Source organism: Myotis yumanensis, unplaced genomic scaffold (assembly GCF_028538775.1).
Source record: "Myotis yumanensis isolate MYYU_CA2020_CCGP unplaced genomic scaffold, mMyoYum1.0.hap1 SCAF_1, whole genome shotgun sequence".
Taxonomy (NCBI): Eukaryota; Metazoa; Chordata; class Mammalia; order Chiroptera; family Vespertilionidae; genus Myotis; species Myotis yumanensis.
The window spans coordinates 100810131-100836598 of NW_027223752.1; the positions used below are offsets into that span (position 1 = coordinate 100810131).

General features: G+C 38.6%; 1 protein-coding gene across 5 annotated transcripts in view; it reads right to left on the minus strand.

The window, feature by feature from the left end:
* The window catches only part of LOC139019533 (ankyrin repeat domain-containing protein 26-like), a 110179-nt gene that overhangs the window by 75230 nt on the left and 8481 nt on the right, over window positions 1–26468 (minus strand). For 4 of the 5 annotated variants that reach the window (XM_070428555.1, XM_070428543.1, XM_070428540.1 and 1 more), the window contains exons 4-10: window positions 22143–22249; window positions 16465–16538; window positions 12817–12867; window positions 11575–11608; window positions 8865–8928; window positions 2064–2124; window positions 1768–1970 (exon numbers count right to left, since the gene is read on the minus strand). In XM_070428555.1, coding sequence (XP_070284656.1) covers window positions 1768–1970; window positions 2064–2124; window positions 8865–8928; window positions 11575–11608; window positions 12817–12867; window positions 16465–16538; window positions 22143–22249 — 594 coding nt within the window. The remainder of the gene's footprint in view (window positions 1–1767; window positions 1971–2063; window positions 2125–8864; window positions 8929–11574; window positions 11609–12816; window positions 12868–16464; window positions 16539–22142; window positions 22250–26468) is intronic. The other variant, XM_070428549.1, reaches the window with a different exon arrangement.

The window sequence follows — 26468 nt, forward strand, 5'->3', positions numbered from 1 at the left end:
GAATCTTTACAGAAAAAGGTAATTATTATTATTTCTTTTTATTTAGGAGCATTTCAGTTTAAAATTTATTTGTCATTTAATGAACAGAGATTAAGAACCTCATTTATGCCTGGCTGGTGTGGCTCAGTGGTTGAGTGTCAACCTATGTACCAGGAAGTCATGGTTTGATTTCAGGTCAGAGCACATGCCCAGGTTGCAGCCTCAATCCCTAGTAGGGGACATGCAGGAAGCAGCCTATCAATGATTCTCTCTCATCATTGATGTTTCTATCTCTCCCTCTCTCTTCCTCTCTGAATCAATTTAAAAAATATTAAAAAACAAGAAAAAAAAAGAACCACATTTACATAATCTTAATTTTTTATTTTAAGTCATGAAAAAAACTAAATAAAATGCTTATTTATTTTCTCTCTTTACTGACAAAAAAATCTAAAACACCTATCCAGATTATACCAAACAGTAAGATAAGTTAATTTAGAATGTTAAGTATATACAAAACTGTGAGATGTTAGAAACAGCAAGAAAAAGAAGGGCCAAAAATTCATAATTCTTATAAATCTTGTAAGACCTAAAACAGATTTCAAATTGCATTATTTAGGAACATAGGTTTTGCTAGGTAAAATATAAGATGTCAACTTATTAAACTTCAATGTGAGGATTTAAAAAAAAACATACTTCAAATTAAAACTTTAATAGCTCTGACTGGTGTGCTCAGTTGGTTGGAGCATAGTTCCTCGTACCTAAAAGGGGAACCTTTTTTCTGCCAAGGGCCATTTGGATATTTATAACAACATTCGCAGGCCATACAAAATTATCAACTTAAAATTAGCCTACTATATTTGATCAAACATTTAATTAACTCACACCTACTGCCCTAGCAGGGCATGACCAATGATTTATTGGGCCTTATAGGGCCCACAGGTTGGACGTTCCCTACCCCTGAGTCAGGGCAAAATACCTAGGTTGCAGGTTCAATCCCTGATGGGAGCACATACGGGAGGCAACCAATTGATTTTCTTTTCTTTTTTTTTTTTTATTTACTGGATTTTCTCTCATACATCAATGTGTCTCTCTATCAAATCAGTAAAACATGTCCTTGGGCAAGGATTAATTTCAAAAATAAAAACACATTACTAACCAAACAAAAGTGAGAATTAAATTTCCTTCAGTTCTTCATAAAAATCAGCTATAAATAATTCATAAGAGTCTGAGAACTTTTTTTTTCATTAACTGGCTTTCTTTTCTTAATTTGCATTTAAAATTATTTCTATCGTATTTCATAATATAGTGAGTTCCTACCATTACTTAAGTCCCTATTTCTGTTGTGTCTTTATAATAATCCCCTTATCTTCACTTTCTTATTAATTTTTTTTTTTATCTTGCTCTTCTTAAATGAATTTTTCCCCTTCATCATCTTCACATTCATCCACCGGTTCTTTCTAGTTGCTTTCTAACTTCTTTCCTTCCATTATGGCATACGTAAGAACTGTTTATTCCCATTAACCTATATAAGTCCTAATCCTGTGCACATATTGCTCTACTTATTATACTTGTTTTCTATTAAGATCTTGAGGACTTCTATTTCTTTCTGGGATCCTTTTCATTACTATAAGGAGTAGGGGGATGGTATGTGAAAAATCATTTTACATACAAATTAAGAAAAGAAAGCCAGGTAATGAAAATAAAAGTGCTCAGACCCTTCTGAATTACTTACTTATAGCTGATTATTATAAAGGAAAAAACTTTAAAAAAACAAATAAAACAACTTACCTTTGTAAGACCAATGACTGCTGAAGACATAGGAGAAGCTTTTAGAACAGGTTCAAGTGATGAAAAGGCAGGTTGAGAAAAGCCCTGGATTTGTTCTGATGTGTTGGGAAAGGTTTCAACCACATCTTCATTTTCACTATGAAAATTATTGTCCTCATATAAGGTCCTATTTTCTGATCTCACAATGGCATATTTTGCTTCTACTATAGTAAAACAAAGTAAAGAATACATAAAAAATATCTGTAATTTCAAATCAGTGAATAACATCAAGAACAGACAGTCTTCAAATAGCTTACTGTTTTTCTGGGATTGTTGAATAGCAGTCTTTAGCTTTGCTAAGCTTGGCTTCATGAAATTCTAGAAAAAAAAATCATATCTTTAAGTATCAAATTTGATAACAATAATGATAATATTCACCATTACTATATGATCTCACACAAAAATGGAATCATTCAGATGTAGAGTTGTATTCCAGTTCTGCCATTTACTAACCTACATCTTCTCATGGGGTTAGGTTTATGAGATGACATAGCAAGCCCCAAAATGTTACCATTTTTACCTGTAAGTAAGTATTACCCAAATACTCTGATATCAATAGATTATAAAATTTATCCCTAGGTAGTTTATAGGACTGTTGCAAAACAAACTAGTATTAAGAAATGTAGCCCAGAAATCGGCCCGAACCAATATGCTCAATTAATATTTGACAAAGGAGGCAAGAACATACAATGGAGCCAAGATAGTCTCTTCAATAAATGGTGTTGGGAAAATTGGACAGATACATGCAAGAAAATGAAACTAGACCACCAACTTACACCATACACAAAAATAAACTCAAAATGGATAAAGGACTTAAATGTACGACAGGAAACCATAAAAATTCTAGAAGAATCCAAAGGCAACAAAATCTCAGACATATGCTGAAGCAATTTCTTCACTGATACAGCTCCTAGGGCACTTGAAACTAAAGAGAAAATGAACAAATGGGACTACATCAAAATAAAAAGCTTCTGCACAGCAAAAGAAACCATCAACAAAACAACGAGAAAACCCACTGCGTGGGAAAACATATTTGCCAACGTCATATCTGATAAGGGCCTAATCTCCAAAATTTATAGGGAACTCATACAACTTAACAAAAAGAAGATAAACAATCCAATCAAAAAATGGGCAAAGGACCTAAATAGACACCTTTCAAAAGAGGACATTCAGAAAGCCAAGAGACACATGAAAACATGCTCAAAGTCACCAATCATCCGAGAGATGTAAATCAAAACAACAATGAGGTACCATCTTACACCTGTCAGACTGGCTATCACCAACAAATCAACAAACGACAAGTGCTGGAGAGGATGTGTAGAAAAAGGAACACTCGTGCACAGCTGGTGGGAATGCAGACTGGTGCAGCCACTATGGAAGGCAGTATGGAGTTTCCTCAAAAAACTGAAAATGGAACTCCCATTTGACCCTGTGATCCCACTTCTAGGAATATATCCCAAGAAACCAGAAACACCAATCAGAAAGGATATATGCACCTATATGTTCATAGCAGCACAATTCACCATAGCTAAGATCTGGAAACAGCCTAAGTGCCCATCAGTAGATGAATGGATTAGAAAACTGTGGTACATCTACACGATGAAATACTATGCTGCTGTAAAAAAGAAGGAACTCTTACCATTTGCAACAGCATGGATGGAATTGGAGAGCATTATGCTAAGTGAAACAAGCCAGTCAATGAAGGAAAAATACCACATGATCTCACTCATTCATGAATAATAGAGACCATTATAAACTTTTGAACAATAATAGATACAGAGGCAGAGCTGCCTCAAACAGATTGTCAAACTGCAGCGGGAAGGCTGGGGAGTGTTGGGGGGCAGGAGGAAGGGGGGTAAGAGATCAACCGAAGGACTTGTATGCATGCATATAAGCATAACCAATGGACATAAGACACTGGGGGGTAGGGGAGGCCAGGGGACTGTCAAGGGCAGGGGAAAAAAAAGGACACATATGTAATACCCTTTGTAATACTTTAAGCAATAAAAAAAAAGAAATGTAAATTAGTTGTTGTATTTTGTAATGTATTTGCCTGATTTATATTGACATGAATTATCTCTTGTGGGGGAAAGCATGAGAGTTTGTTAGTAATATCATGTTTAAATGGGTTGGAATTGCAAACAGTATGAAGTTGTTTCTTCTATTCTGTTTATAAAAAAGCTAAGAAGAAATGATTGTTTAAATTCAACTCCCTCCAAGAAAGAGAATATAAAAGACTAAATCTGTGGGGCAATGACTCATGACTGAGAATAGTAAACAGAAAGCCATGACCAAATATGTTGACAATGGAGACAGAGATGGACTGAAAACACAGACACTGAAGAAATGTTTTCTACAAGGGAAAATATAGGCTGGTGGTAAATCAGAAGGAAAAAGGTGGGAGAAAAGAAAGAAAGGAATAAAATGAGATCTAATCAGTTAATCAAGTAGTATAAGCTTAAGACAAGAAAAACAAGGAAAGCATAAATACAATATAATATGAAGAGAAAAATATATAGAATTTCAGTACATATGAATATCTTTATAATCCCTGAATAATATATTAATTGGTGTTATTAGGACTATGAATAAAAGCCTGTTTTATATTTAATTATATTACATTAAAGTACACAAAATATTATAAAACTATATAAATATATTATATATAAAAATATTACATAAAATACATAAACTTTTATAAAATAAATATATTACATAATACATATAAAATGTATAAATATATAAAAATACATAAAATAGAGGTTTTTGTTCATAGTATAACCCTAATAAACTGATTTAAAGGAGAACTGTATGGCTTGAAAAAACATTTAATGGAAGATGAGATGGGGCTAAAACATGAGGAAAAGGTTAAAACATTTTAGTCTAAAATCAAATTGAAGGATACAAAAAAATATTATAATTCAGTATCTACATATCACAAAATTCTCATTTCCTTCTTATTTATAACATATTTCCTCAACATAACTCAATAGAACTTATATATCCTAAACATTAAAAGAGACTATTATGGTTAAGCCATATTTCTAGAAATTCAATTAATTTAATTAGGTTGTTTGATGTCAATATATATTACTTGCAACATTTCATTACACAGCTCTATATTTGTCTGTTCATTTATATACATTTAAAAATATTAAAAATGCTTCTTAAATTAAGACCTTGTAGGTGCTCCAGGATATGCACAATTATGTTTCCTAACCACTAGTAGCTTATAGTGATGCAGGGAATTTAAAATGAATATTTAAATAACTATAATAACAAAAATCTGAAATTTGAACTTTTAAAAGGTGACATAGGACTTTGGGTAACTATTCTTTTTAAATATAATACAAAACTTTATTTTCTTGGCTTCTGGTCAAGATGGCAGAGTAGGTAAATGCTGTGCTCAACTGCTCCATAACCACATCAAAATAACAATTAAATTGTAGAACCACCACCCTTGAGATCCACCTGAAGACTAGCTGAGCAGAATTCTTATAACTAAGAATATCAAGAAGAAGCCAAAGACTGGTAGGAGGGGCAAGATGTAAAATGGACGGGTCCTACACCCATATTTTCCAGTTAAGAATTGGGAGGGATATCTTAGCTTCATTGGTCTCTCAATGACTGAGCCCAGAGCAGCAGTATTGGGAAGAGGAGTCCCCACAGCATCTGACTTTGAATATCAATGGGAATTCCATCCTGTGAGACAGAGGGCTGCTAGAGTCCCTGGTGTTTCTCTTAGAGTCCACACACAAACTCACTTACTCACTCACTGACACACTCACTTTGAGCTCCAGAGCGGGACAGCAGCTTAAAAAGCATCAGGGACATAGGAGTAGGAACTGAATGGTCTGATTTCAGGGCAAGGGTGGAGGAGAAGCTCTCTCCACCATTTTGTTTTTTTATTTAGACCTCCCCACACAAAACTGGCAGGTGTTGGTGAACTCCCAACCTCAGTCTCCATCAAATTCCCCACACCCTGGTGATTTCCTGAGAACCCATCACAGCCAATTCATGCACAGGCCAGAACTTCTCTCTGTGGCTCTTACTAACAAGCTGCTGGCCTCAGCCCATGCTGTGGATTTCCCTAAAATCTCATAAAGGTCCAGACCATGGCACGCCCTGTAACTCTTGCTAAGCAGCCTTCAGTCCCAACAGTGGCAGCCAGATTCGGATCACAATATAGCTTCTCCCAGGAGCCTCCAAGCCAAGTGCAGGCACCCACCAATCACAGATCACTTTGAAGCTCCTACCAGGTGTCCCCAGGCAAGCCATAAGCAGGAGCTGACAAGGTACTGCACTGGAACCCTTCCCAAGAGGCCCCAGAACTGATTCATCCAGTGACAAGCTTCAGATCACACTAGAGCACCACCCAATTAGCTCCACAAACCCAAAGGATAGACTCAGCAGGCACCGGAGCCTGCCACAGTAAATTTTACTCCATGAGGTTGATCCCCGAATACAACAGCTCATCCATTATAGTCAGGACCAGTCATCACACACATCACCCTGAGGTCCAATTTCACCCACTGATGTGGCAATAGCAATCAAGGCTCAAGTACAACAGGAGGGCACATACAACCCACATAAGGAACACCCCTAAAGCATCCACCTCAGGTGATCAGAGAGACTATACTATACCACTGGGCCCCATAGAACACCAACTACATAAGGTCACCCTGCCAACACTGGGAGACTTAGCAACTCTACCTAATACATAGAAAAAAAACCAGACAGGCAGTCAAAATAAGGAGACAAAGAAACATCCCAAATGAAAGAACAGGAAAAAATTTCAGAAAAAGAAATAAACAAAATGGAGGCAAACAATCTACCAAATAGAGAGTTCAAAACACTGGTTATATAGATGCTTACTTGATTTAAAAGAAGAAGAGTTGAACCCAGTGAGAACTTCAACAAAGATAGTAAACACACAAAAAAGACATAGAAACCATAAAAAAAATAGTTAAAACCGAAGAATACAATAATTGCAATGAAGAATACATTAGATAAAATCAACAGCTGATTAGATGATGCAGAGGATCAATTCAGTGATTTGAATGACAAGGTAGCAGAAAATACCCAAGCAAAACAGAAAAAAGAAAATCCAATAAAAATGAGACTAGTTTAAGGGACCTCTGGAATGACATCAAGCATAAGAACAATAGCATCATATGGGTACAAGAAGGATGAGGAGCAAATAATTAAAAACCTATTTGAGGAAATAATAACTAAAAACTTCTCTTTCCTGGCAAAGAAAATAAGCACACAAGCCTAAAAAGTGTGGAGAGCCCCCCCAAAAAAGATGAACCCAAATAGACCCACATCTTAAAAGCAGCATAAAAAATCAGTTAGTTATATATAAGGGAACTCCCATGAAAGACTGTCAGTTGATCTCTCAACAGAAACTTTGCAAGCCAGAGAGATTGGTACTAAATATTCAAAGTAATGAAAAGCAAGGACCTATAACCAAGATTTCTTTCCTCATCAAGGATATCATTTAGAATCAAAGGAGAGATAAAGACAAGAAAAAAATGAAGAGTTCATCACCACCAAAACAATATTACAGTAAATGTTACAAGGACTTCTTGAAAAAAGAAAAAATAATAAAGTAATAACTACATACCTATCAATAATTACTTTAAAAGTAAATGAATACTCCAACCAAAGAACAGAGGCTGGCTGAATAAATCAGAAAACAAGCCCCATTCATATTATAGACTCCAGCTGTTCACAAATTTGTGCACCGGGCCTCTAGTATGGTTATAAAGAACTGCTTCTAGAACTGGTTATTATTTTAGGCAAAACATGTATTTTTCAATTAAATAAATAGTGTTAAATAGACTCTTAATGGAATGATTTAGAACACAGTGGAATCCCTTTGTAATACAGTTTTCAAGAGAGAGAATTTAAATTTCTAAGTTTACATATTTTATAATATTATTTCAGTTCAAATGTGGAACCCAGGTTAGAAAGTAAAAAAAAAATAACTCACCTAACAATTATATGATACCAAAATAAATATAGTCCAAGAAAAAAAATAGATATTATATGATATTGTTTTGGAACTGAGAAGCACTAGGAAGATTTCATGATTACTACAATAAGTAATTAGATCCATTTAAGAATTCATTTAGGCGTATTATAAAAGTCATGTTGGTATGATTTAAAAGTCACATTAAAAATTCTTATCCTTGACCAAATTTCACATCTCCTCTATTGTGGGAAACTTTTCCCCAATATAATTTTATATCACTATATATTTTCCAGCTCTTTCTCTTTTTCAGCCCCTACCTTCAATACTTACTAAAGTAAATAAGAAATGCAGTGCATCATATTTCTACAAATACTAGAGGCCCGGTGCACAAAATTTGTGCACTGGGGTGGGAGAAGGGTGTCCCTCAGCCCAGCCTGCACCCTCTCCAATCTGGGACCCCTAAGGGCATGTCCGACTGCCAGTTTATGCCCGATCCCTATGGGGATGTTGTGAGTCAGACAACCCTCTCACAATCCGGGACTGCTGGCTCCCAACCGCTCATCTGCCTGCCTGCCTGATTGCCCCTAACCGCTTCTGCCTTCCAGCCTGATCACCCCTATGCCCTCCCCTGCTGGCCCAATCACCCCCAACTGCCCTCCCCTGCCAGCCCGATCGCCCCCAACTGCCCTCCCTTGCTGGCCCGATCACCCCCAACTGCCCTCCCCTGCCGACCTGTTCGCCCCTAACTGCCCTCTCCTGATGGCCTGGTCCCCTCCAAGTGACCTCCCCTGCCAACCTGGTCACCCCTAACTGCCTTCCCCTGCTGGTCTGGTCGCCCCTAACTGCTCTCCCCTGCTGGCCTGATCGTCCACAACTGCCCTCCCTTGCTGGCCATCTTGTGCGAGGGTGTGACAATCAGTTTGCATATTACCTCTTTATTATATAGGATAGTTTTCTCTAACCAATTTCCCATTATAATCATAAAATAATGATAGATAGACCACTACTAAATTTTAAGAGTAAGTACTGCACAAAACTAAATTCAGAGCAGGAAAATTAATTTTATGACAGAGCATTTCACCTTGGTATCAAAATCGAAGTCTTCATCCTCTGATGTAGGCCATGAATCATCAATGCCAGATTTGCTGGAAAATAACCAACAAAAATAAGTGAGTTCATTTTTTTAAAAGATCAACCAAAAAAATTGAGTGAAAGGTCAGCTATCTGTGTATTAGATGAAGTTTCTAGATATAATTAAATTTTGGCTTGTTTTTTAAAAAGTTTTTTATTACCTATTTCTACCTCCACCACTCCTCCAGCCTGTGAACTATTCAATAAAGGCACACTCTAAGTTCCCATAAAAAAGGGTGACAGCCAGTTACTGGCAAAGCCTGAAGTTAATTTGTTTTCATCAAAAGTTCTGAAGTCCGAATTAAAAATCCAATAATGGCTGACATAAGTTAAAAAAATCTGATGACCTAAATCAATGTGGAAATTACACTTTCTTCTCCATTGTCTGTCCTTGGTTCAAAGACTAATCTATAGCAGTCATGGCAGTCTTGGTTCTTTAGGATGAAAACCACCTAAAATAATACAGGGAGTGCCTTGAAATGTTTAAAAGTTAAATGTCCAAATGTTGAAGAAAAGACGTATTTGTTAGCCTTCCCACTCTCAGATCACTCTTCTACTCTTCCATAGGCTCCATGGCAGTCTCCAACCTTTAAATCGTCAGCCTCTGAAGGCACAGACTCCTGAAACAAGGATGGGCTCAAATGACCAAGATTTGGAGCTCTCTATTTCCCTGCTCCTGGAAAACAAACTAAATGGAGTCGCAATGATCCACTCATAACATAGGTGTGTCACCTACTGCCCAACTCCATTACTGATTGACAGCCAGTCCTCCTGCCCAACCCTGCCTGCACATGGGAAGCACACCAGCTAACTGGGAAAGGAAGTAGAGGTGAGAAGACACCTGCCTTGGGACATAGGTCTATGCAGTTCAGCATCTCCAGTCTCCCAGGACTCAAGGGGACCTAAGCCCACTCTGTAAGTCAGAATTCAGGTAGATGATACCAGTCCTGTTTGCAATAAAAAGAATCTTTCCAGTGGCTCAAATGATTTTAATATCTTTCTACAGAAATGGTGACTTTTGCTAGTTCCTCCAATTAAAGAAACAAAAGGCCAGCAACTTCTTCAAGACTCCCTTGAACCCTTTATTTTATTTTATTTATTTTATTTTTTAAATATACTTTTATTGTTAGTATTATAGATATCTCCCTTTTCCCCCCTTTATCCTCCTCCTCCCATCCTCTACCTCCCCCCACTTCCAGGTTTTCACTACTATTGCCCGTGTCCATGGGCTAGGCATGTAAGTATGTAAGTTCTTTGAATCCTTTATTTTAATCTGCCTTTCTATACAACTCCTAACATCCTCTGGTCTTCCTTGCTGTAACCTATCTTTAACTTGTCATAAACCCCAATATTCGGATATTTTTCCCTTATCTGATCTCTCATCTCTTTTCTAAAATCCACATTCCTATCCCAACCCAATGCTGTTCCTCTTGAAACTTGGATTTACCTGTTAATTTCATTCTTATCTTCCTCCACTGCATTCACTAAACACACGCCCTACTTTTCTATTATTAAAACACTCACCTACAGGATGATAAAAAAGAGTACTAAACTTGAAACCTGAATTTACATCTCATGTCCACCACTTAACCATATACAAATAAGTCATTTTAATTTCTTTGAGTTTCAAATTCTTCGTGCAAGTAACCAGTTGGCCAGGATGTTAAAAACAGGTTAAAGTACTAAAGGGTGTTTTGATTAATTAATTGCTAAGATTCCTTAAACTCTTGAAATTCTATGTGCTTTTGATTCTGCCTATAGAAAAATGGAGAACACATAGCTAACAGAAGTGGAAAAAAATAACATGAGAAAAACACCAAGGACAGCAGAGAAGAAAATAAAAAAGCAAAAAAAGTCATTAAAAAAAAGGACTCTAGGAAAAAACTTCATACAACTAAGCAAAATTAGTAGCCTGAAGGGAAAACCAGACTAGGAAGTCAATGAGTAGAGAAATCAATTAGAAATATCCTCTTAATAGATGCTGAATACAATTGACATAGTAACATGGTCCATACATAGATATTCTTCACTTACAGAGAAATAATTCATTTCAAGAAGAACAGATACCATTATACTTAAAAACACTTGCCTGATTAGGGCTTCCATAGGTAAAACCTTTGGTCTGGCCATAGCTAACTGAGATGTGCCATAAAATCTTTGATGGGTAAAAGGAGGTACTATTTAACACTGCAATTGCCAAGTATAGTAACACAAATGCTTGGACTAATTGGGTATCTTAGGAAAACTCTAAATCAGAGTTAACACAATTAGATTTTACTTTCTGAGTTGCCAGAAATTGAGTTAACACAATTAGATTTACTGTCTGTATCTTGATGCCAGTGCTACAGAGGAACTTATTAGTGTTTGTTGAGGGACAACAGAATAATTTGGGAGCCAAGTAGGTTGATAGTCAAATCATGGGTCAGCCATTTGCTAACTATGAAATCATGGGTCAATTAATCAACCTCCCTGAACCACAGTTGCCTCATTAATAAAAAGTAGGCTACAATAGCACAGCTACTTTGCAAAGCTATTGTGATGACTCTATATCACATGTTAATTACATAATATAGTGTCTAGCCCAGGGTAGAACACTCCAGAAATGTTAGTTGCTTTTCACTGCATTCCCTTAGTTAATATATAATTTTTAAAAATCCTACCTCCTTAAAGAGTCTTCTTCAGAGCTCTCATCTGCTATTAAAGAAAAAATAAAATACATTTAAAAACAACAACAGAAAAATACAGGACTTTGAAAGTACCAGACTGATTCCTGTGAGACCTTGTTGGAATCATACCTGAAGACTATACTAGAGTGAATATCAATGATACTATTGGTAGGCCATTAATACATTATTTCCTCTCCTTTATATATCAAATGCAAGAAAATAAAAGAACGGGATCTGTCATAATTTGACACCTACAAGTAAACTGCTATCTACAATCATCATAATCTTAATCAAACCCCATCAGATTGACAGAAAATGGTATCATTAGCAGAATCAGTATCATAAACTAACAATGTCAAACTTAAATAGCATGATTTTTCTCAACTCCTTCCATTAAGAGCAGTTAGAAGAGAGTGTACTTATTTTGCTGTGACACAATACAACTTTTCCAGCTCTTCAGTGAAGACTAGCCATTTCAGGATGAAACACTATCACAAAAAAGCTTGGTTGCTAGGCACTATATTTTGCAGCACAGCAAAACATAGGAAACAGACTCTTTCTGGCCCTATTATCAATTGCAAGGTACATATGAAAGACAGTGATTCCAGTTGTATAAAGTATAACCCCTTGAGTTCATCTCCTTCCATTGATAGAGTCCACCTAGAACTACTTCACAGAGCAGGGTGGTCCAAACTGTTAGTGCTCTGCAGTAGTACATAAGGTCATTTTTCTCAACCCTCCCCATTATATGGCAAATGCCTGTAGAAATCATGCTTTTTGAGCTCATATGGCATATGTCATGAGATCCTATGCTGATGAACAATAACAACAACAAACCACAAAGGTCAAAGAACATCTTGGATAACTACGTCCAATTACCTTGAAATTTAAATTTTTTAAACATTCAAAAAGATATCCTCTGTATGATTCCAACTATATAACATTTAGGAAAAGGCAAAATTAAGGAGACAGTAAAAAGATCAGTGGTTTCCATGGTTTAGGGAGAAGGGAAGGATGAATAAGCACAGAACAGAGGATTTTTAGGGAAGTGAGATGATTCTACATAATCCTGTAATGTGGGATATGTGTCATCACACATTTGTCAAAACCCATACAATGTATGCCACCAAGAGTGAACCTTGATGTAAACTATGGACTTTGGGTGATAATAATGAGTAACTATTTAGGCTGATGTGTTATACATGATGACAGTCAGAAAGTTATTTCACAGAATACCTGTCCTTAAATTAGTTTTTCTTGATACTTGTTTTAGAGATTCCTGTAGATCTATATCCATTTGAATAAAGGCATGAAAGGGACAAATGAGACAATGATGTCAGAAAATAATGTGAAACAAGCAATAATCCTATTTTAATCAGAATAAAAAATAAAGAATTCTAATGATTGACCACATATTCTATGGTATGAAACTTTCTGTAAAGAAAATAAAAACATGACACTGCCAATTTTCTCCAACTAAGCATGGTTTAATTTCTTTTTATAATAGTTGTGAATCAATCAAATAAGTGGGATAACTACAGAAAAACAATAATTAACATATACAGTATAATTGTGTAGTAGTAATTATAGAGTCCTTTTTATTCCTAATTTTTTCTTATTTTCTTGTTAAACTAAAAACATAGCTCACCTATTAAAGGCAGCTGTTGATATGGACAAATCAAAAAGTCAAAGAAACTGCATCCAAAATGTAGAATGAGTTATCCATGGATATTCTATCAAACTAAACATGTATGGAAAAAAAGCTGATCTTTCCTGTTGACCTGTTGCTCTTCCCTGTTCATGTGATAAAGTCCTGTTCTTCTTGTCCAATTTAAATGCCAGTGCACAACCTGGAAACCTATGAATCATATCGATTTCTCTCTCCCCATTAACTTTTTCCATTCAATCATCACTAAGTCATATTAACTCTTCCTATTTTCAGTCTCTGCTTTATTTTACCACTTCCTTTGCCCTAGTCAAACATGGGCTCTTAACAGATGGCTTTCTAGGGGATGTGGGGGAGGAACAAAACACTACCAATTATTGTTGCTATTTCTTAAATAAATAAGATTTTTTAAGCAAAACAAATAAAAAACATATAGGCCTAGAAAAAGACCACATTTTAAATTACATAAATTGAGCTTCCTGATTTTTTTATTTCAGCATCGGTAGGTGAAAACTTCATAATGGACTGATGCTAGTCCAAGGAAAATTCTATCCACTTTTTGAAAACTTAACTCCCCATTATACACTTAAAGTGTCTGGCACCCCATTATACACTTAAAGTGTCTGGCACATATTATGCAATAATAATAATTATGAGCTCCTAGTGGGTGCTGGCACCTAGTATGCACTGAATAAAGTACAGAAAATAATAAAAATTGCAATAATAACAACCTCTTAGAGGGTAGGGACAGTATTTTTAAAATGTTTGAATTCTGTAACATCAGAATAATACTTAGTGCCTAAAAGACAATTGAGAATTAAATAGCAAACCATTAAGCAAACAAATTAATAAATGAATTTTGAAATTTTCTTTGAAAATTCTGTTTTAAAAAAACCACAGATATAAACCAGGTCCAGGTCTATGATATGACAAGCACCTTAAAGGTCAAAACTCTATTGCATCATTGTTTCCTATAACTTACAAATCCAACCTATACAAGTTCTTTGATAAAGGTCTACTAAGTCCGAGTGGTCCTTATATAGTTCAGATTGCACAATGAACTAGGTGCCACATATGAGTAGCACAGTAGCATTTTTGTTATTGTGAAACTAGAGGATGGGTGCACGAATTCGTGCAAGGGTGGGGTCCCTCGGGGTGCTCTGCAGGGATTGGGCCAACACCCACAGTCCAATGCCACCTACAGCTCCTACCTGCCGCTCCCACTCATCCTGGCTCCACTGTGCCTGCCACAGGCTTGCACCCAATCAGTCCTGATCGGGAGAGGCTCACACCATCGCAGCAGCGCTCAACAGCCATGAACCCTGAGTCTGGCGCCCTCCCAAGGGGAGTGGCCTTCGGGATCAGGCTGAAACCAGCTCTCCGACACCCCCCAAGGGGTCCCGGATTGTGAGAGGGGGCAGGCCAGGCTGAGGGACCCCACCAGTCCACGATCGGGCCGGGGAGGGACCACAGGAGGGTTCCAGGGCATGTCTGGCCCATCTCGCTCAGTCTTGACTGGCCGGACCCCAGCAGCAAGCTAACCTACCGGTTGGAGCATCTGCCCCCTGGTGGTCAGTGCACATCATAGTGACTGGTTGACCAGTCGACTGTCTGCCCCCTGGTTATCAGTGCACGTCATAGCAAGCAGTTGAACAGCCTTAGCATATCATTAGCATATTACACTTTGATTGGTTGTTCAGTTGTTCTGCCATTTGGTCTATTTCCATATTACCCTTTTATTATATAGGATATTTTTGTACTTTTATTATAATTTGTTGAATCCTGAGTTGGGCTATTTGAATATTTATTATGATTATTTTTTTGACCAATGGCTTCAGAGCATCTTGTTCTAAAGAAATTAGTGTCACAGCAATTATGCAACGAACAGAAGGAAACATCTTCTTCTAATGAAGACAACATATCTCATTCTGTTTTGACTTCTGAAGAATGAAGCTGATAATAGTGAGACCTTGTTGGTATAACGATATGTAAAATAACCTATGCTTCTCAACAAGGCATTGTCTTCCTGACTTCTGTACTATATTGTAAATATCTTTTAAAAAACAATTTCATTGGGATTGCAGCACACTGGACAAATATAGTTCTTATTGTTTGCCATTTGTTTGTGGTACCAGGAAAGTATTAAGCTCCTAGTTTTAGTTACTTTTTTTATTGAAACAAATCACTATGTAATAACAAGGATTCATTTACTAAATGTAATCCATTTGCTGTAAAAAATAAACAAAAGATCACCCTGGCCAGTTTTGCTCGGTGATTAGAGCGTAGGCCCGCAGAAGAGTTGTGGGTTCGATTTCCAGTCAAGGGTGCATACCCTGGTTGCAGATTCAATCCCAGGCCCTAGTAGGGGCATGTGTAGGAGGCAACCAATCAATGTGTCTCTCTCACATTGATTTTTCTTGATGTCTCTCCCCCCCCCCCCCCTTCTTTCCCTTTCACTCTCTAAAGATCAATGGAAAAAATATCCTTGGTGAGGATTTAAAAATCCTATATAATAAAGAGTAATATGCAAATTGGCCATCACTCCAACACACAAGATGGCCGCCCCCATGTGGTCAAAGATGGCTGGCAGGGGAGGGCAGTTAGGAGCAACTAGGCTGGCAGGGGAGGGCAGTTAGGGGCGACTAGGCTGGCAGGGGAGTGGTTAGGGGCAATAAGGCTGGCAGGCCGGTGAGCGGTTGGGAGCCAGCAGTCCTGGATTGTGAGAGGGATGTCCGAGATTAGAGAGGGTTCAGGCTGGGCTGACTGACACACATCGCCACCCCCACCCCCCATGCATAAATTTCGTGCACCAGGCCTCTAGTATAATAATAAAAAAATAAACAAAAGATTCATTTTTATAGCAAGTCCAATTTGTTATAATGTGTTTATAGAGGAAATATACAACATCCTAACTTTAAAATCTTTCTTCTTTTTTACATAAAGACATATGGGATTTTAGGGGTAATGACTAAATAAATGAATTTCTTTTCAGACAATATTGCCCCAGATTTTTTAAATTACCTACAATTACTTTTTAAATAATTCTGAATACTAAACTATTTTAAAGAAATTAAGAAAAAAAACTATGCATACAATTCATACATTGTGTTTTTTTATGTTTGTTTTTTTTTTCACTGCTCTTTCATTATCAAAATTACCTTGCTCTTACTTTATCTACGGTAGGACCACCATGAATAATTCACTATTAGAAGTCTTACCAAAACTTTTGCTACTTTCAGAAGACTTTTTAGCTCTCCTTTCTTCTTTACATTCAGAAGTTACTTGTTGATTGCTGTGTATAAAAAAAATGGTGATAAATAATATTACTATCTTAATACTAACATAAAAATTTTTTCATAATATATCCTTAGGATATTTCAAATAACATCAAAGTTAATATTAAAACTTTAATTTTATACCATACACTTCAAATTTATTAAGTTCTATAAACTTTTTATTAAGCATGTAATTTTAAAAAGTAATGTGAAACAGCCATGATTTGAGGGCACTATATATAGTTCAGTTAATTAGAGTTAGCTTGACATAATGGCAAGTGCCTTGAACTCAGACATCCTAGTTCTACAATGAACAGCTATTTATTCTCAAACAAGTCACTTTTCTTTGGCTCAAAGTCCTCTACAAAATAAAAATCTTACTGCCTTATTTTATAAGGTTGTTAGGATGATTAAATGAGATAACATAGCAAAAACTGATGCTCAGAGAAACAGTAAGACAAAGGAAAAGTCTGTTCATGAACTTTATTTGTTGAAACTATTTTAGAATCCCAAATAAACCCCAAAGTTGGTTTTTCATAGTTTGTAACATTCAAATGTTACAGTTTTCAGAAATTATTAATTTTGGTTATTAGCTGTTCTTTCTTTGTGGTTTATAATTCAGGGTATCTCAGCTATTCTATAATTTTGCAACTAAGTTTATTTATAAATATACTAGAGGCCTGTTGCATGAAAAGATTCATGCAATAGGCCTTCCCTTCCCCTGGCTGCCAGCACCGGTTTTCCTCTGGCACCCAGGACCCAGGCCTTCTCTCCGGCCAGAGCTGCCTTCAGTCTTCGCTCCGCTGCTTCGTGCCTACGTATGCAAATTAACCGCCATCTTTGTTGGCGTATCGAAGGTACGGTCAATTACCATTTTTGTCTATTATTAGATAGGATTACCTCATGAAGTCCCATAACAAAATGTTACCCTATCTTTATAGCAAATGTAGAACACTAATATAAGTCAGGACTTGGCCTGGACTACTACTATCCCTTCTCTACCTACTCAAACTGTGAACCAGCAGATCTTTATAAGAATGATGCTTAATCTCCCTGTCCACCCCCAATTGGTTTGGAAGATATAATCCTACGTGTGGATACTGATGAGTCATGGAAGGGACCTTAGCAATTCTAAGGATCAATAACTTTTGATTTGATAGCTTTCTGTTGACTGGATTCCATCTGAGGCACAATTTAAAATATTTTGATACCTGAGGTAAATTCGATTTACTTGGGAAAGTTTCATTGTTATAGCAAAGAGATCGCTTGAGGGACCAATCTCAATTACGGAACCTCAGGCAAGTTGGTGCCTACTACTCTGGGAAAGGCGATATGGGACCTTCCACTATCTAAACAAAGATGCTACAGATATAAAGTACCTTGGGGTACAGATCTGGTAACAAAGGAGAAAGGAAAGTCTGGTCTTTTCCTGAAGGATTATTTGAACCTCTCTGACAGCTTAAAATGGTTCCTAGCAAAAAACAAACAGGAAATTCAAAGGATGACTCATCCTCAAAGGTCTGGGCTAAGAAGTGAGCTCCACATAGGCTTTCCAGTGTGTGTGTGGGGTGGGGGGGTGGGGGGGGAGCTGTGGGTGGCTAAACTAGGAGGCCCAGCTTCCAGAACAGGGTGCTGGTAATTGGAATAGTGACTGAGCATACAAACATCTGTATGTAAACTGAAAAAAGCTGTAACTTTCAAGTGCAAGTGCGAATCAACATGAAAACTCAGGAATCTGGATCAGCAATGGCGACCTGGGAGCAAAGGTCAATCATGACTGCAGAAACAGTTTCAATAGCAACTCTGTATGTAGCAATAGAATCAATAGAAACAACAGAAAGATTAGACTCTGCTTTTTTACCTCCATCTGACTTGTGAAAGAAGATTGTCTCCCTTGGACTTAGGTAATCCTTTAGGTTCTTGAAAAATTCACAGGGGAAATATAGGAGATGGCCCCCAGAAAATACAGATTTTTCTGCTAAAGTGAATACTTTAAGACCCCAAATAACTAGTTAGAAAAATCAGTTATTTGTACTCCAAGCATAAGAGTTCTACATGGAATGAAATAAATAATGTTAGGAAGCCTAAAGCTAAAAGTCTTACAAGTTCTGAGATAAAGAATCTGGCCCATTGCTATTTCTAACTAGGCGAACCTTTTGCTAGGTTTCTGGCTGATGACATAGACCTGGGGTTGGCAAACTGCGGCTCTCGAGCCACATGCGGCTCTTTGGGCCCCTTAGTGTGGCTCTTCCACAAAATACCACGTGTGGACGCGCACGTACAGTGCAATTGAAACTTCGTGGCCCATGCACAGCAGTCGGTTTTCAGCCTGAGTGAGTCTATTTTGAAGAAGTACTGTTGATATTTGGCTCTGCTGACTAATGAGTTTGCCGAACACTGAGTCATAGACTAACTCACTGCCATTCCCAAACTGCCTGAACCAAACTATGAAATCTCACCTGTTATGTAAAAAGTAACAGTGAACTTATTTTAAACCTCAGTTTAGTGATTACTAGCATTTTAATTTAAACATTTACAAATTAAAACCACAACAAAAGCATATTCCTCTGCAGGCCACCCACAGTTATCTTGAGAAAAGACATCAGTACCTTGCTGAAAGAGAAGCCTGACTATTTTTTCTGGCTCATCATTTACAGCAAGCATGAGTATCTACACTAATAAAAGAGAAACATGGTAATTGGCGTACAACCGCTACCCTTCCCATTGGCTAATCAGCATATCCTTATGCAAATTAACTGTCAGCCAAGATGGCGGCCGGCAGCCAGGCAGCTGGAAGCGAACAGGAGGCTTGCTTGCTCCCGTGACTGCGGACTGCAACATTCCCCTCCGGCCTCTGAGCTTCAGTTGGAAACATAGTAACATTTATAGAAGATAAACAAAACTCCAGAAAACTCCTGTCAGTCAGCCGGGATCTCAGAGCTGGAGTCGCAACATTGTTTCGAATACAGAAAACAAAGGCCAGAAACCTGCTTTCAGCCGAGCCTCAGAGAGAAAGCCGGCTCTCAGCTCCAGTGACAGCCATAGAAGGTAAATAAATGCCAGAATAAAAAAAAAAGAAAAAAAGGAGAGGTTTGGAGCTTCAGTTGCCCGCCAGCCTGAAAACAGCCCTCAGCCCCTCACCCAGACTGGCCAGGCACCCCAGTGGGGACCCCCACCCTGAAGCAACAAGATGGCGGCTAATTTGCGTACTGAAGGCAGGCGGCAGCAGGCAAGGCTGTCTGCGGTCTGGGACCCGGATCTGTGACCCTGCCGGGCGGGATCAGCGGAGCCGCGAGGCCTCCCGGCACCGGGATCAGCGTGACTGGGGGCAGCGCCCAAACCCCCTGATTGCCCTGCGGCTCTGTGGGTGACAGTGGCGGCACCCCAACCCCCCCACGGGCCCTGCTCTATGTGAGACGGGGTAGAGCCATACCTCCCCATCGGCCCTGCCCTGAGTGTGACAGGGTGTGGTGCCTCAACTACCCTTCCCCCCCCCACAGGCCCTGCTCTGTATGTGACAGGGGGCGGTGCCCCAGCTCCCCTATTGGCCCTACTCTGTGCGTGACAGGGGGGAGCTCCTCAACCCCCTGATTGGCCCTGCTCTGTGTGTGACAGGGGGCGGTGCCCCAGCTCCCCTATTGGCCCTACTCTGTGCGTGACAGGGGGGAGCTCCTCAACCCCCTGATTGACCCTGCTCTGTGCATGACAAGGGGGAGCTCCCCAAAACCCTGATGGGCCCTGCTCTGTATGTGACAGGGGGCAGCGCCCCAACCCCCTGATCGGCCCTGCTCTGTGCATGGCAGGGGGCGGCGCCGCAACTTCCCTATCGACCCTGCCTTGAGTGTGACAGAGGGCGGTGCCCCAACCCCCCAATCAGTCTACCCTGAGCATGACTGAGGGTGGCATCGCAACCTCCCCATCTGCCCTGCTCTGTGCATGACAGGGGGCAGCACCCCAACTCCCCAATCGGCCCTGCTCGGAGCCCGACCAGGGGCTGCACCTAGGGATTGGGCCTGCCCTCTGCCACCCGGGAGCAGGCCAAAGCCAGCAGGTCATTATCTCCTGAGGGGTCCCAGACTGCGAGAGGGCACAGGCAGGGCTGAGGGACCCCCTCTCCCCCCGAGTGCACAAATTTTTGTGCACCGGGCCTCTAGTTGTATATATAACACAGAGATCACTTTACCCTCAGGAACTTCAATTATGTTATTTAAACAGCTAATTTGATATACTTACTAAGTCAATACCCTGTTGTCTATCTAGAATTGATCATTTCCTTGCTGAAGTGTTCACCTTTGTAAATTACCTCCAAGGCTAAAATAAAAGGACAAAAAGAAAGCCTCTTGTCCTACTTGGGTATTGCATAGTAGAAGTTGCTAATTTAAAATCCTCAAACAGATAAGAAACTATGTGGAGGTCACTAATCTGAAGTAGGTGAAGATTTAAATGAAGAATTTCCTGTTTCATCCTTAGTCTGATATATTGTATTTCAAAGTGAGCTAGAAGTCAGGATAGTAAAGCTATTTGGCAGGCTTAAAACAACAATGTTAATAATAATTATAACAATAATAGCCATATGTAGAGTTAATGATGTTGATAAGCAGGTGCTAGACCAGCCATGGGTAAACTACGGCCCACGGGCCGGATCCGGCCCGTTTGAAATGAATAAAACTAAAAAAAAAAAAAAGACCGTACCCTTTTATGTAATGATGTTTACTTTGAATTTATATTAGTTCACACCAACACTCCATCCATGCTTTTGTTCCAGCCCTCCAGTCCAGTTTAAGAACCCATTGTGGCCCTCGCGTCAAAAAGTTTGCCCGCCCATGTGCTAGACACTAAATTAAATGCTAGATAATCTCATACACGATCACCCTAGTATATAGTATTATTCTCCATTTTATATCAGGGAACATATTTGATGATAAATAATTAAATACCAATTAAAAATAAAAACATCAAAATATACCAGAAATGAAAAAGGATAAAAACTGATGAGCCCACAGTGTCTGGTAGCAGTAATTCATAGTCACTTAGGGATAACCTAATAAAAAGGTTAAAAAAAAACTGCAAGAGAGACTAAGTCCACTATCTATATATATAAAAGCCTAATATGCAGTGTCCCCTCGGGAATTCGACCAACTGGGAGTTCGATCACTTGCTATGACATGCGCTGACCACCAGGGGTGGCGTGGAATGAAGGAAGGCTCTGGCCGGCAACTGGCAGCCAGGGAAGGGAAGCCCCACCAGCAGCCGGCAGCCACTAGGTACCCTAACCGTGCACAAATTTTGTGCACTGGGCCTCTAGTTGTATCATAAAGTAAACTAAGAGTCCATATACTATAAAATTAATAATAAGCCCCTCTATTTAATGTAAGACCATATGACCCAAAAATCATATTACAAATGACATCAGTTAATATTATAAATGAATATGAATCCTGCAGTATATTGTTTTTCCAGTTGCCCAGTAGTCAGAATAATTGCTTTTCTACCTAACTGATGTGTTGATATTGTTCACTATTTAAAGATAAATTAATTCTCTTCTTATTAACTTAATTTCTGACTTGAGTGATTATGACCACTCTAGAACAGTACTAAGGTTTTATAAAAATGAACTGTACCTTTCCATCTGATCGACTGTGCGTATTCTTGCACCTCTATTTACTAAAAATTCCACCATTTGCTCCTTATTTTCACTTTGAGCAAGTGAAAGTGGTGTGAGGTCTTCCTGTAAAGCAGCAAAAACAATTTATAATTTATAAAATTACATATATCCAAACTGAATTTTAAAACTTATAAAAGATCCTCTGGACTTAAACATCCTATCCTATATAATAAAAGCCTAATATGCAAATTGTCCTCTTGGGTAGTCGTTCGACTGGGAGACTAGGAGTTCAACCGCCAGGGGGCGGCGCAGAACATGGCGGGTGTTGGCGATGTGCTGCAACCTCTCACCAGCTACCTGAGGGTGGGGGTGTCGAGGACGAAAGTACAGTAAGAATGCAGGGCGTCCACCAAGCTTGCTCTCACTAACCCTGCTACCCTCTCCCGGGATGCCAGGGCTTGTGCGCCAGGGAAGCCCCTGTGCTCAGGTGCCGGGAGCCCACGAGGAGCCTGCCCCACACCCGCGTGGCCTCTTTTGGGTGAGCTAGGCCACAGCTGCTGGGACTGCAGGGGCCGGTCTGGCTCCCCGTGGGTTCGCGCAGGAGCCGGTCTGTGAGGATGGCCGGGAGAGAGCACACTGCCCATCTGGCTTCCGTGTGGCGCCGCTGGGCAGCCCAGAGGCCCACTATGCCTCGGCCCGCGGCATCTGGCCACGCTCACCACATCTCCGCGTGGGGTCTCAGGCGCTGTGACTCAGGCAGAGGGGGTGTAAGGGGGCCCAGGTGCTGCTCAGGGCCCAGAGGTCAGCTGGGACCTGCCCTTCCATGCCAGACACTCGAGCTCTGATCACCGACCAGGCCTAGGGACCGCACCTGTGCACGAATTTCATGCACCAGGCCTCTAGTATAATACAGAAAGTAAATAAAAAGTAACCCCTTCCTTCTCACCCCTGTGCTGTTACTGGCTGCTCCTTCTCTTTAAAATGCCCTCCACTCCCTCCTTCAAAAGATTAACTGCAACACCATTCTCTAAAACCGTTCCTATCACATAATCTATCATGCTATAGTGTCATTATTTTATTGCTCCCCATCTAAACCAAGAGCTTCTTGAGGGCTGAGGCTATTTTTTGATCTCTATGTCTCCATACTATAAAACATAGTAGTAAATGCTTTAAGTATTTTTACTGAATAAATAACATAAATGATTAGCTCTAGAGTAGTGTTTCTTAAATTATATTTCAAAGAATATGTAGTTTACCAGAAGTTCAGTACTTTACCCCAATAGAAAAAGGATCCAGAAAGATCATGTGTTTAAGAAATACTACAAAACTATACACTGTATGCCTAGTACTAAAAATGTTTAACTTCGCTTAATCCTGATTTGACAATAGTTTTCTGTCACAAACATTAACATTTGAAAAATTAGAGGGTTTCAGGTATACAGTTTTGAGAACTTCTCAACAAAGATGAAGGTTTTCTCCAGGTTACACACAGTTGATTCTCTTCTACAAATGCTATCAGGATCCCAGATGTCAACATCAGTCACTCCTGCTCCAAAGGGGTCTCTAAAAAAATTGACTAAATTAATAGGCTTCAAATGAACTCTGATTGCTTATTACTTAGTGGTCCATGGTTTTCTTCTTTTATGACAGGATAGCTTTTTATTTTAGCTGTTAGAAAGCTCAATACAAAACTATATTCTCAATTATGTTGATAATCTTGGGATATTTTAGTGAATCTTTTGAAGAAGGGAGTGGAGGGTATTCTAAAGGGAAGGAGCAGCCAGTGACAGCACAGGGGTAAGAAGGAAGAGGCTCTGTTTTCTATGCTTAGTAGTTCACTCCTAATCCCCTTAATGGCATGCTTTGCTTCCCCCGCCCCCTCCCATGTTTTTATTGATTTCAGAAAGAGAAAGGGAGAAGGAGAGAGAGAAACATCTATGTGAGAGCAGAACAGCAATCTGCTGCTTCCTGCATGTCCCTACCAGGGATCAAGCCCACATCCCGGGCATGTGCCCTGACCAAGAATCGAACTGGCAACCCTTCAGTGCATGGGAGGATGACCAACCAACTGAGCCATACTGGCCAGAGTAGAATATATACTTTTTTAAAAATTTTAATCCTGATTTCATTTTAATTGTACTTAAAAGTATTTTATATTTGAGGCAAAATATAAATCAGAAGCAAAAATATAATGGCTTTTCAATGAAAAGTTTAACACTGATCTATATAAATTATTTTTAGCACAATGAAAGCTACTAAATCACTTGTATTTCTGAGGAACACTGCTGAGAAGAAAGATATAATATTGTCTGGAATATGCATCCCCTATACAACTCTAACCATGATACGTATAGACATTCCAATGAGAATATGATTATTTACAGGACATATAAAGGAAAAGAGTTTTTTAAAATAATAACCTATAAATTCTAACTTGAAAAATGCAATTCCATTCCTGGAGATTAATATAAAATATATATTATAAATTAATGTAGATGATCTTGAATATCTTGAAGTCTTTTATAAAATAGGAATTGTAAACTCAAGCGCTTATGGAGGCAAAGTAGGTGAGCCAAGTAAGTGAAGAATCTAGGTGAGGACGGCAGCAAACTAGAGAACACATGTTTCAAATGCTAGGGGCAGCCTCTGCACAGCATACCAAAAAGCAGTGGGGGCTTATGGGATGCCAGATTTGATTCTATAAGAGAAGCTTGAAGTTGAGATTTCTACAAGAGTCTTCTAAAATTTTAATGTTGAGTCAACTTGTGAAGGCAAACTAAACATATCCAGGGCCCATATTTAGTCAGGAGCCCACTTGTGTTTTTATATTTGCTGTGTTTTTAAATGGTCATGCATGAAGCAAATATTTGTATTTAAAACCTTTCCTTTCATTTGGATCATGTTTTATCAATATTTTTGACACAAACATGTAATAAAAATCATTATTTAGCTTGATAATACCCATTATAAAAAATGTTTCTAATACATATTAAAACTACAATTGATTTATATTTATTTCTCCCAGATTTGTTGATGTGGGACAAATAAACAATTAATTCATAGAACTGCTGGAACTAAATTACTAAAGCCATTCTCATCTTTATTGTTATTAATTTCATGGTTTTTCATGTATATCTTTTTAATAATTTATTAATTTTTAGAGACAGAGAAAGGGATAGGAGAAAAACATCAATGTGAGAGCACCGGTTGCCTCCTACACACCCTCTACAGGGATCAAGTCGGCAATCTAGGCATATGCCCCTATTGGGAATCGACCCAGCAACCTCTTCGCGCATGGGACAATGCCCAAACCAACTGAGCCACACCAGCCAGGGCGGTTTTGGATGTTTAAAACTGCCATCCTGATTATGCCAGGGCTCTGTAAAATTAATAGACATACTGAGACAATCTATCACACAGCTTCAACTAAAAAGAAGGCTCAAGACTTACAATATTGCAAGAAAATCCTGCTTGTAGTAAACATTTGTTGATCTAAGGACTGAATGAGAAAGGATAAAAAATTCTTAAAGGGTCAGATTCTACTTCTTAACAGACTGCCCGTGAGCAAATTTCTAAAGACTGTGTGCTAGTGAATGACTGATGGCTGAAAGGAAAAAGATGTTCTTTAAGTCATTAGATATCACCAATAATGCTCCCTATAACTTTTCAAGAGAAGAGGTAGAACCAGTTGAAAGTCAGGCCAATATTCTTGAAAAGGAAAGAGTTGAAGAAGTATCACCTATCAAATTCCAATTCTTCTAGAGATTTCTTAAGTTTGTGAGAACTGTGAATTTATACATTATACTTATCCATTCAGTAGTTCTCAACCAAGAATTGTATCAGAATCTCAAGGAAATATTTCTACATATACATGTCCAGGCCTTATTAGATTTACTCGATCTAAATCTTTAGGGGAGAGCGGAGGCTTGTAAACTTAAGTTCCTCAGGTGATTGTGATTCACCAGCACAATTCTAGCTGAGAACTAGTGCAGTACACAAACACTTTATTCTCATCTCAGCAGCACAATTTCTATTATAGTATAAAATGCTTTGCTATGTTTGAGACTTAAGATAATGCCTATTTAATGGCAAATTTTGCTCTCTTGTGTAGTTTTATATTAATTAGAAAAAAACTCAAGTGCAAAAAAATATTTTTAAAAAGAGTTCTGCCTCTAACAAATTGTGTTTTCATAATTATTTGTCATAAGGGCATAAAAGAGAGCTGTAATATCTACTGCTTCTTCAGAAATGTCATTATGTAAAGTGAAATCCTAGACAATTAAGTTATTTCAAAACATTTCAATTCAGGGAATGCTTGAGCTTCCAAATATGTAAAATTGAC